Below are 12,862 nucleotides of genomic sequence, written 5' to 3' on the forward strand. Positions count from 1 at the left end.
GTACATTGGTACATACATATTAATATCATATTATACGCACATAGTAAAACACACACATACAAATATCATATCATATGTATACAGCATACACGTCTTTATTATTGTTATAAATGTACCTATGGTAGATGTATAATATTATAAATTTAACGTTGATAAGTCGTCTGGGGCAAAGGGGCATCACTCCGTAGTCGTCCTAATCGCGGCGGCGGCAGAGTCCATCGAGTCGTATCGAAACGTCCGGGCCGGCACACAGTTACTCGCGGACTCGATAACTGCGCGCACACACGCAACGCGGCCCACCCGGTGTGTTAAATAATATCAATCATAATACATCAAATCTGTCGTACGGATAATATTATTTGTCGGATGCCGACAACCGTCTCGTCGTCGCCCATCAGCACCACCGATCGGTCCACGAAACTTTCCGCGAAATTGTGATCGTCGGCATGAAGACGACCGTCGCAGTAGCCATCGCGCTGTCTCTGTGCGGAGTGCTTCCGTTCGTCGCACGTCCGGCAGGTACGTAACACACAAACTCAATTGTGCATTATCACTATTATTAGTATTCATAATCGCTGTGGTTATTTTACACTCGACGACCTCGAAAATGCATCGCGCTTTTTTACGGTCGTCGTTGTTATAATATTATTATTGTTATTTTCGCCGTTTGTCTCTAACCGCCGCCGTTTTAAGCCCTCTTCGCGTACGACCGTTTTACGATTGCAATATCGCGTGAAAAGGCGCACGATACATAATAAAATCTATCATTGCGACCGCGGACGACCTGTGCGAACGCCTGTGGTGCAGCGGAGATTTCCATTTGCAAATTGTATTTTCCGTCCGCGCGAGCGCGTACACATACGCGATTACTGACGTCGCCTTAAATCTCGAACCACATATTATTATTATTATTATACATATATATTATGTATATACGCCGAGTATAAATCCGACCGCCATTACGCCTCTGAAGTCCATAAATACACACAATATTTGCACCCTATATATCATATGGTAGGTACACACGTATTATATATGTGTACCATCAATGTAATGCACGGCAACTCGTACACACGCGTGTACGCTGCAGTACACATAATGTTACCTATATACGGCTACGGATCGGAGTAATTAATGATTGCCGCCGTTGTAATATATAATATCATAATGTGTACTTTACTCGACAGTTGGTCGTCTGTAGTAGAAAGTCTTAAAACAATACTAAAAAATTATGCGATGTATAACAGGTAGGTAGGTATAATATTGTAATAGCGTATATATTCGTCGGTCAACGATGTTTTCGTCACGCTCTGGATTAAAGTATTACAACAGCAGTATTATCACACCATAATGTTAATAATTTATAAATAATACCATAAAAGTCTCTCCGAAAATGTAATGTATTTTATCGGAGATTTAACCCTCGTGAATGTGGCTGCAGATTGGGATTTATATGATATAATAATTTCAAATTCTTTCTCATCGTTGTGTTGTACTCGACAGTATTGCCGATTATTATTGTTAATCGTAATTTGAACTCTTAAGATATGTTTTCTATCAACAAAAAAAAAACAGCTTTTGCACAATTCGTCCATGTCTTTAACACATGTTTATTTCAAATGCTACGACTACAGCATAACTAAAATAGTTCGAAGATAACACAGTATGTCCCCTTTTTATTTGTACAAATAAACTAAAATATAAATAATAAAGAGCAATATTGTTTCCGCAAGTAATACTTAGAATATAAATCTAAATAAATTGTTGCAATCAACATTTTAAATCACTGTGTAAACACATATAACATTAGACGCGGTACTATGTCGGTTTACACGTTATTGAACACATTATTTAAATATATTCAGTAAATAACTAATTAATAGCCAATAGGTATTATAATTATATGATATCCCATTTTTATCCTACATTTATGTATTGTTATCAATATGAAATACGCTGCTTTTCAATAAAATAATGATTAATTAATATATTTTTTATTTTTTCGACATTGTTAGCTATATGCACACAATGCACAACGTAAGAATAACATTGCGTACAGATATATACGATTAAAAACGACTAGAAACTGTTATTTTGAGATAACAAGTAATTAAAAAATATAATACTTTACTATAATTATTGCCTATATAGGTTATTCATTTTATTCATTTAATATTAAAATGATAACAAAATAAACATACTGAGAATATGCAATTGTGAATTGTCTATGTTATAAGAATAATATTGAAAATGAACCATATATTATTTTAAGCTCGTATATGTTGTTCAGCAAACGCAGTTTTAATGTAGTAAAAATTATCATTTATCAAAGAATACATTTGTATCTCACAAACAACAATTTTATTTATTTATTTATAAAAAATAAAACCAAAGTTATATTTTAAATAGTATTAACGCATTATGAATCGAATGATAATTCTTTTAATAATATATTATATTAAAAACCATTTAATGATTGATAAATGATAAGTAATACTTCCGATCATTTAAAATTAAACTGTTTTTATACTGAATTCCAAAAATATATTTATAATTCATTTTCTAATCTAAATACGTTATCTTTTATTACTCAAAAAGGCATACCGTGAAATAAGAAACATATATAACTTTTAAACCATTTGCAACACTCAAAGTATGTATATATAATATGATGCATGTAATAAAAAGTATAGATAGGAATGCTAAATACAAAGAGTTGATGTTGCGAGAGGTGTCCTCTATACAAGCTTTTGTTGTATTATTATAGCGAGTTGATGAATAATCTTATTCGTATAATCATTCTGAGAAGTCTACAACTATAGTGTTATATGTGAGATTTTTACAACATTTTAATCGTTCATAAAAATAAACACCTTTAAATTATCATTGTTTAAATAACTCTACGTTAAAAATAATTAATAATGATAGGTAGTGTAAAAACGGATTAAAACCTCAAATCTTAATTTACTTGAATTATGAAGTATATAACTATAAAACTATAATTTCTTCGTAATAAATATTGTTATTACATACGAATAACGTTATTGTTGCGTATGATATTTTAATAAAGGTCACGAGCGTTTACAGTCAATACCATTATAATAGTGTTATTGCTACTTAAAACGTAAAATTATTTAAAACAAATATGTACCCATTACAGAGACGTACTATTTTATTTTTGTTTACTTGGCACTATTAAAGTGTTAAATGTTTCAAATGGAACATCGTTATTAAATAGTATTCTAAGTTTGTATACCTATACAATAGAAATATTTTTATAGAAGTAAATTTGTTTGATTGAATTTGATTGATACTCGTGTATGCAACCATCCGGGATGGTGACTTCATGTGTAGGTTAAAAAAAAATACATTATGAGACTAATACCATAATCCTATTGCTTCCCTCGAAATCTAATACAATTGTATAATGTATATATAGCGACCAGCGGCGTAGATAGTACGTGTTAGTCAAGCAAATTGGTAATTCCTTTGATAATATTATGTTCTACAACCGTAATACACGCCGTCTGCACAATTTTGCTGGTTTAGACTATGTATTTTATATAAAGCTATAATATACAAAAGTAATACCGTCATCAGAGATTTTATTCTTTTGTCATATAATGTGTACACGGATAATTTTCACTATGAGACTCGCTATTTTACACATTTTATCAACATTTTTTTTTTTCAAAGTTCGAATGTCCCGACGTCCATGATGGTTCTAGCTCAGTGATGACCATTATTTTTTTACCAAGGGACATAAAAAAAAATTCGATGTACCAATAATTTAGACTTTTCCTTTTAATTGATTATTATTATATTTTATTAAATGGGAAATGGTAATTTATATTACATTTTTACATTTTTAAAAATCTAAATTAAATTTTTCTTTTTCAATTTTGATTAATTTGACGGGTCGATTAAATTAATGACCTCGGGCCGTACTTTGTTACCACTGTTCTAACTGAATAACTATAATGTGTGTGCTAAATTAGCCATATTTTATTTTAAAATTCATAAGACACATATCGGAATAATGGTTTTTAAAATTATTCACTCTGTTATAATATGTACTACATATAATAAAATAACAGTAATAAGTATAATACTTTAAATAAATTCTACTTTTAACTTTTTTTTGTTTCTACATAATAATTAATATTATGTACACCAAGCACGTTGAATCTCTTTTTTCCTTCAAACACTATGGGTTTATATAAATTCAGATTTTTGGAATTTTTAAGCAAATTTCAAATTCATATTAAACAAATTTCTTTTCAAATCATCATTTTCAGGTTGTACATTTTTTAGAGTGTGTTATAAATGGTAAACAATTAATATAAATACCTAAAATACCTATAAAAACAATTCGTCTTAAGGCTTAAAGATAATTATTGAAAATGTCAACAAAAAAAATCACAATCTGAATAAATGCATTATTAAAGGACGAAAAAAAGTTGATTCTTCATAAATGACCTAGTGTAATATTATACAAAATATTATGCTACTGTTCGCTTTCGGTCAATTAAATTAAGCCACGTGTATTTAAGTGCATGCAATATTTGTTTGTACAGAGCTATATAACCTCGCGTTCTCGATGACCCGTTAAACTATGCGGTTTCACTGGAATTTTGTCCATGAAAAATTCGTTTTACATAATATTATATTCTTCGAAAACCTTATTCACTTATGCTGCACAACTCATTACATTATCATAATTTTAAAAATATATATTATATTATTACCATTTATTAATGTCTGTATTTTTTTCAGCTCATACTTTAAAATATGTTGCATGCAACTAAAATTTGTTTAAATATTTATTTCATACAAACAAAAAAGTATCTAATTTTAAACTGTTTGATTAAGTGTGAGACTAAATACTTCACTTCTAGACTAAAATCAAGAAAAAATGTCTTTAAAAAATATTTTTAATTAATAAACCTTAATATGCTAGCTGTCTTTTAGTTTTAGATACAATTTTGTGATAATTATATATTTTATATTCTCTATCAAATAACTATTATAACTAGTTAATGTGATGATACCTACAAGGTCTCTAAATACAATTATAATAATATTATATTTATGAAAAAATGTCACAATTCATTTAAAATACTTAAAATACACTCTATCTATAGACATGTGAACAAAAACAATTTTTAGAATTATTAAGCAGTGTCATTCATTGAAAATGAAAAATCAATGATAAATCTTGAAATTCAAAAAAATATTCTAGTACAATTAAGATCTGTGTACTTCAATGATTATATAATAATAAGTTCCTAGACATTTTAAAGGTTAGTTATGAAATTAATAGTCGAGTAATGATTTTCAAAATGTATGGAATATATTATAATTAGTTAAGTATTAATATTATGATATGATTAATCTTGTAAAAAAATGTGATTATTTATAATTATTCCAAAGTACAAAAAAATGCCATAATTCTATTGTTTTTATGCAAGTATTTTGATATTTTGAAATTTGAATGCACAATATAATCATAATATCACAATAATTAATACTATCTTATTATTATTTTAATAATTTAAAATTAGAACAAAATATACATTTGTCATTATAATATTATATATTATATTACTTTAAAATAAATTTTCTAGTATTAATTATTGTAAAATTGTATTTTATTTTTCAATTCCGATTTATAATTAATAATATTCGAGGCAAAAAAAATTCTCAACATCATTTTCATGATTTTCCAAATCAAAGCAAAATATCGTATATAATATTATATATGCCTAATTTTATTAATTTATTCATTCAAAGCTCAAGTACCTATCTAAATATAGTTTATTATTATCCGTTTTATTGTTAGTTAAACATTTTTAAAATTAATGTATTTATGATTATCAGCATAATAGTATGTGCTTACCTTAATATAGATTTAATTTAATTTAAATTTTGGTCGCACCGTCAATAAATCCAACTTTAAGCCTTTTTCTCAACCAATAACGAATAATTCGATTTTAAAATGTGTCAGGTTTGATAAATCTGATCTTAGATTAATATTGAAACTAAAACGATATTTCTTTTTTTCATTTTTTTTCTTTAATGGAATTTTCTAAGAACATTTAAATTGATACACAAATTAAAGTCAAGAAACCAAATTTAATTACCCATCAATATTAAAAGAAATAATTATATAAAAGAAAAAAAATGATTTCTTCATTTCTTGATGTTATGAATATATTTTATAACGAGTATATACACGAATTTATAAATGTACTTCTCCATTTTATACTTTTATCAATATTATTTCGTCATAAATTTATAGTTTATTATATTGACATTGAATAAGACCAAAACATATAATAAGATCAGTGGCCATATTGCTATAACGTCGGTCGTGTCGTTGTTTGGCGATTGCATCTGATAAGTCGTTTATTGCTCGACATATACGAAAATGGTCCGAATAAATATGTCTTTTGCCGTTTTTGGATAAACTTGCTGATAAAGTTTCGAACGCAGAAAAGGTTCTCTTAAACTAAACGTCCATATCTGTTAACATAAATAATATACCATAAAATGTTCGATTGCAATCTATCGGAAAGAGTATATATTATTTTTCTTATTATATCATCTAAAACATATGAAATGAATTTTCGATGAAATCATTATTGTATATTTATAGAAGAAATGTCCAGTGTAACTGACTATTATACACAATTAATATTTTTTAAACCGAACATTTTATTATGAAATAGATCATCATGAAATTATAATAATTATAATAGCACATATTATAATATGATAATATCTAGTACAGATTTTAAGTGTTTGTTTTTCAATATTATCGCAAATATAAATCATTTGGTGACTAACATTTTTTTTTTTTTTTAGTCGCCTTACCGGTAGCTGCAGATGAACAAAATGAAAGTTTGACGACTGCCATAGAGGACTCTACCACTATCAAACCTCTTGAGCCCACGACCGAGAATGTGGTTCAGACCACTGCTGAACCAGAAGTAGGCACGACCGAATATGTGGTCCAGACTACCACTGAATCAGAAGTAGGCACGACCGAGTATGTCGAGATCACTACTAAACCTATATCTGATACCTCAACCAACATTGAAGTCCAGACCACCGCCGAACCAGAAGTAAGCACGACCGAGTATGTCGAGATCACTACTGAACCTATACCTGATACCACTATCGAAAATGTGGTCCAGACCACCACCGAACCACCGCCGGAAGAAACCAGCAGTAGCACGGAAGTTAGTATACCAACAACGATGGAACCAGAAAAAAATGTAGAGGACGGCAACAACACGATGCCAGCAGAAGTAGTCAAGGACAAGCTAAGCGAGCAGATCAGAAAAATCCTGAGACACTACCAGCGACCTGACCCTGTTGGGTTTCCAGGCGCCCCGATTCCCGATCCACTTAGCATACCTCCAATGAACAAAGATTTTGGTATGGTATTCATGACGTTCAAAAACATGACCGTACACGGATTGTCAAAGTTTAAAGTGGAGCACGTCAATACGGACTTAAAAAATATGCGAGTAAGTGTTTTTTGTAAAAAAAAAAAAAATTGTTCTGTCCATAATATTTAGCATAGTATTAAGCTGAGAAAGTTAAATACGACCCAATGAACTAAAAATGATGTAGTAACTCTTGAGTTTTTGTATATTTTTTTTAATTTACCGTATTTTTACAAAACGTAGTACTATAAATCAATAACATTGCAAATCGAGACATACTATATATCTATATATTATAATTTCCAATAAATTCATTTTTACTTTTCAAAATAAAAACACTCTGAGGTTCGTTTTACAACTGTATGATATTACAACAATAGTATCTCTATTGCGAGTATTAATTAAAAGATTATGTCAATCATAATAACATTGAAAACCACACAATTATCAAAATCAGTCATAACTTTTATTAAGTATAGTTTGATCAGAACCATAATATTATTATGTTTCGGTATGGGACAATACCTATATAACATGAATTGAAGGATATATATTATATAACTACCTATAAAGATTATTACTAAATTACTTTAACATATGATATTTTTATTCACCAGATAATTCCACCCCATGAAATATAGTACTCTTAAATATATATGTAATATTATTCGTTTATAAATTTATTAAAATATTGTAATTTGTGCAATTTTTAAATACCTAACTATGCCCTCTTTTTTACTATAGAGATTTTTAATGAAAATGTCGATTACTTATAACTTAATCGAAATTTAAACAGGTAATTTTTGAGTTAGATAACAAATTAGGTTAATATGTGTATATACATAGTGAACGCATATGGCAAGAATAATCTATACTCCTAGTTATATATTATACGTAATACCAATATACTAACGTCTATTGACGTTTAGAGGGCTACTAACGTTTCACAAGTTTTTTTTCTTAAGGTCTATCACAATCTCTCACTCTAGAAGACCACAGTCGTTCGATTTCTTAAAGCCATTCGAGTACCTATAATATTATTATAGGTCTACTACCATTATATTTTTTTGAACTCGAGCACCATATTTGGGCATAATATTTCCACCATAGGTATATTTAATAAATAACTTGTATAAGTACCTTATATACTACCTATATTATGTTCTCGGTGTTTAATAATATAATAGAGGTAGGTACCGTCCGCGATTGCCATTGCAACGCCACTCAATCGAGTCTTTATTAACATTCCGATGCGGTGCCCTTGTAAAGTAAATACTTTATCCAAGTACCTAAACCTTTTTTATACGTACCTACATTGTACAATAATACGTTTTAACGCGTGTGTTCGTTTGAAATATACCTTTGGCTATTCGATCGTTTCTTTGAAATCGTACATCGTTAGTATGTTTATTAGCTTCGAAGTTCAAAGTCATTTGAACAAAAATGATTTATAATAATATGTCGACGTATAATAACTTGAACAACTTCCATACTTCCATGTTAGGTATACGATTAATACTATATATGTATAGTCGTATATTATGTACAGTGGTCAAGTGTACGCGTTATACAACACGCTAGTTTTATACCACACTTATAATAATATAATATTACAATATTTATTAATGAAAATAATCATTAAAAATTGAATAGTCGAATTTTCGGTCGTTTATCAAACCTTAAGTTAGGGTGACCTGCTATATAATTATATTATCTCCATCACCGTACAACCCTTTCCGTACCCGATCTATACCCGACCAGCGTTTATAAACTCTAACAATGCAATGGCGTTTGCAGGTGTACGTGCTATTGAAAATCAAACGGATGTACGTACTTGGAAACTACACAATGAGATCGTGGCTGAGCCGACCGGCGGCTGGTCCGTTCAACGTGACGCTCATCGACGTGGAAGCCGCCGCGGAGGCTGCGCTGGAACCGGACGAGGACGGCGTGCTGCAGGCCACCGACACCGAGATGGACATGCAGTTCAAGGACTGCGAGTTGGACTTCAAAAATCTCGGATTCGGCGCTTCCATGTTACAGGGCGTCATCAGCACGATGGGGTCGGTGCTGTTCGAGGGCATCAAGCCGTTCATCATCAACGAGGTGAACACCAACCTGCGGGCGGACGTCAACGCCCAGGTGAAGGCCATCACTAGCAAGCTGCCCAAGCTCACGATGCCGGTGCCGGACATGGCGGTGGCCGAGGGCCGGGCGTACGTCCGGCGGATGGGTTTCGACCCGTACCACATCGCCGACCGGCACATCAAGGAGGGGCCGCTTAACTTCACGATCACCGAGCTCACCATCGCCGGGCTGTCCAACTTCCAGCGGGTGGGCGACATCGGGCTGCAAGTCCGCGGCCCCGTCCTTCAGCTGGCCGTGCACGTCATCACCGGCTCGGTAAACGGGTCGCTGAGGTGGAGCTACCAGCTGGGCCTGGTCAAGACGTTCGGCCGGACGGGCGTGTCCAACTTCACGGTGGACCACATCCAGGTCCGGGCGCTGGTCAACCAGACGCTGGACATCCGCAACAAACCGGTGCTGGAGAAGCTGGACATCGAGGTGGGCAAGATCGAGGTGCAGATGGACCGGAAGGAGCCGCTCGACTACGTCATCGAGATCGCGGTCAATTCGTTGCCGTCGCTATTGCGGCACATCATAGTAGACGCGCTCGAGGAACCCATCAAGATGAAAGTGCAGACCATACTGGACGACGTTAAGGTCGAGAAGCTGGTCGAGGACAGGCTGCCCGAACTCGACCGGTTGGCGGGTGATGAAACGACCACTGCCTCGCTCACCACGCCCCGTCCATCCTTATCGTCGTAGGTCCTTTTCGATTCGCCTACGTCAAATCCTGGGCCTAGAATTTTACATTAAATGTACAAAACATATTATCTTATGCTTAAGGTATACGTTATTGAAACCATCGCCGGCCACTTCGACAAATTATCTACAATATACATCACACGTCTTATGAATTACCTCATCGTGTATGTATACTGTATTATGTATACTGTATGATTCGTCATTTGGAATTTTCTATACATATTTTATTATTGCGAAACGTATATAAGTATACATTTCATTTCGATGTTTGTTTATTATCTATCACGATTGTAACATCCCGCCTAATATAATAATATGTGTAACTGTACGGACATTGTATTTGTGTGTAATTTTATCTCTAGGTATTTCATCATTTGCAATTATGAAATATATGGGTCATATTATACTGAGACTATAGAGGGCTTTTTTTCATAATAATATGTAACATTATACTGGTTTCAAAATGTATATTATAAAAATTGACCTTTTATACAGTTTAAGTGCCTACTATTATAATCGTGCAACGGATTGTTTCCGTATTGTAATGTTATTTATTATTACACACGGACGGGCATTGCCCATTTGCACTTAAAAATTAAAAATAAATGTTTATCTATACTGGGTTTCTATAGCCCATCAGTTCTAAAATTCAAAAAGGTTAAGTGTGTATCGACAGCCCTTTTGTGCCAAATTTATCTACGCTTACATTATAAATTTATTTAACTTGACGCTGGAAAAGGAAGTTCAAAAAAGTAACCCTGAACAAAAAAAAATAAAACAGTAGATAAAATTAGGTGAATCAAAATTTCAACTCCGAAATAATTATGGAAAAACAGCATATACACGGTAGCTCAAAGAACGATTTTGCCAGAGAATGTACAAGCTCATTTGGATTAGGATAAAAATGAGTACATATACATATTTGACAAGAATTCAAGTAATTCTATAGTTTCTTGAACTCCTAACACTTATAACACTAATAACTTATGAGTTATATATAGGAAAAAAAATCTATGGTTGATTTTTGACTCTCGCTTGATGCGAACGCTAGAAAGTGGAAGGTTTTTATAATATAGAGATTAAGGATCTTTATTGAAAACCCTATATAGTAGATGAAATAAGAAAAAAAGAGGTAACTCTCTTGGGGGCTACACGTAACTAAAAGGTTGTTCGGTAAATTCCCACACGAAGCATGGCAGCGAAGCGTTTACATATCATGTAAGTTCCTACACCAAAAAAACAAATACGTCCATACGTATATAAATTATAAGAAACTACAGGAACATAAACACCAATATACAATATGTAATTTCTTACATGGCGATAAAATGAAATACATTATAGTATCATCTACTATCAAGACTTAACTTTATTAGTTAAGCTAACATCGAGTAATAATATAGGTATAGGTACTGCTATAATAGTTATAATAAATAAGGTTCTTTCCCATTATTTATAATACGAAAATTAATATTATAGTTGTAGATAGGTAGGTAATCCAATTTTTTAGGATACGCAGTATACTCGTTGATTATTTACATTTCTCATCACACATTTATAAAACCAAACTTTATTTCTTTTATGTTTAATGAAAAAAGAAAAATTATTTTCATATAATATTATAATAACTATAAACATAGGTAGACGTAGCTAGGATTTCATTCAGGAAGGGGCAAATGGAAAAATTACTCGAAAAAACTCTTTAAAAAAACTCGATTTCTTTTTAAAGTATTTATTTAAATTATTTTTTTTAAATCTAGAGTTTTAAGTCTTAAGTCTTCGCAAAATCAAACTATTATACCAATTCCTAAATTGATTTTAATGTAAAATTTATACGTTTCGTATAAAGAAATAGATCTCAATTTGAGGTATATAGGAGAGAGGCAAGTGCCTACTACTATAAATTATTTTAAATAACTATCGAAATGATGGTAGGTATGATGATAATATATATTCGTTTAAGATTCGAAATTTTTTTCTTCTCAATAGGTACTTATACCTATTGAATTTGTACATTTACAGGAATTTCCTACACATGACATTAGGCACAATCATGATAATATGAAAGTTTTTCTTAAAAATAATGAAATAGTTAACTCTTTTAATGTACAGTATACATATAAACTAGATAACATATTATACACGATAAATACTTCTATTCAAATGTACTTAAAATACTTAAAATGGGTACTTACTTTTTTAATAATATTATTAACGACCATTTTCTAGGAGTTCGATATAGGCAATTTTCAAAGTTTCTGTGGTCGCGTAAATGGCGCATATAGTTAGTGATCACTGCAAACCAATAATCATTAATTTCGTTGTTTATAGCATGACGCCGTGGCCCGTGAGGTGCGATTGTAATACATCAACAATCTGTGATCGTCGGTCGACAAGACAAGATATTTTTCACGCCATGAAATGTGTTTATTTTGATCATCATATAGGGTACTGGACAACACTACTAGCTAGTAATGCGGAAATAAATGTCTGAAAACATATGTAATTCATTATGAAGTTAATATTCAACCCCCTTCTTCCCACCAACATTTATCTATAGGTAGGTAGGTACTTACAAT

General features: G+C 31.6%; 1 protein-coding gene across 1 annotated transcript; it reads left to right on the forward strand.

Moving 5' to 3' along the window:
• Positions 1-216: 216 nt before the first annotated feature.
• LOC114130026 (uncharacterized) lies at positions 217-10,695 on the forward strand. Its single transcript, XM_027994912.2, has 3 exons — positions 217-519; positions 6,868-7,535; positions 9,252-10,695. Exons 1-3 carry the CDS (start codon positions 447-449, stop codon positions 10,281-10,283), a joined length of 1,773 nt encoding a protein of 590 aa, XP_027850713.2. The 5' UTR covers positions 217-446; the 3' UTR covers positions 10,284-10,695.
• Positions 10,696-12,862: the final 2,167 nt, after the last annotated feature.

This window comes from Aphis gossypii, chromosome 1, assembly GCF_020184175.1.
Source record: "Aphis gossypii isolate Hap1 chromosome 1, ASM2018417v2, whole genome shotgun sequence".
Taxonomy (NCBI): Eukaryota; Metazoa; Arthropoda; class Insecta; order Hemiptera; family Aphididae; genus Aphis; species Aphis gossypii.

What these genes read in the sequence shown, in the direction of transcription:
- LOC114130026 (XM_027994912.2), top strand. Translation starts at nt 447, where the DNA reads ATGAAGACGACCGTCGCAGTAGCCATCGCGCTGTCTCTGTGCGGAGTG. An exon ending in GTTCGTCGCACGTCCGGCAG is followed by an intron (nt 520 to 6,867) that starts GTACGTAACACA and finishes TTTTTTTTTTAG; the next exon opens with TCGCCTTACCGGTAGCTGCA. An exon ending in CGGACTTAAAAAATATGCGA is followed by an intron (nt 7,536 to 9,251) that starts GTAAGTGTTTTT and finishes TGGCGTTTGCAG; the next exon opens with GTGTACGTGCTATTGAAAAT.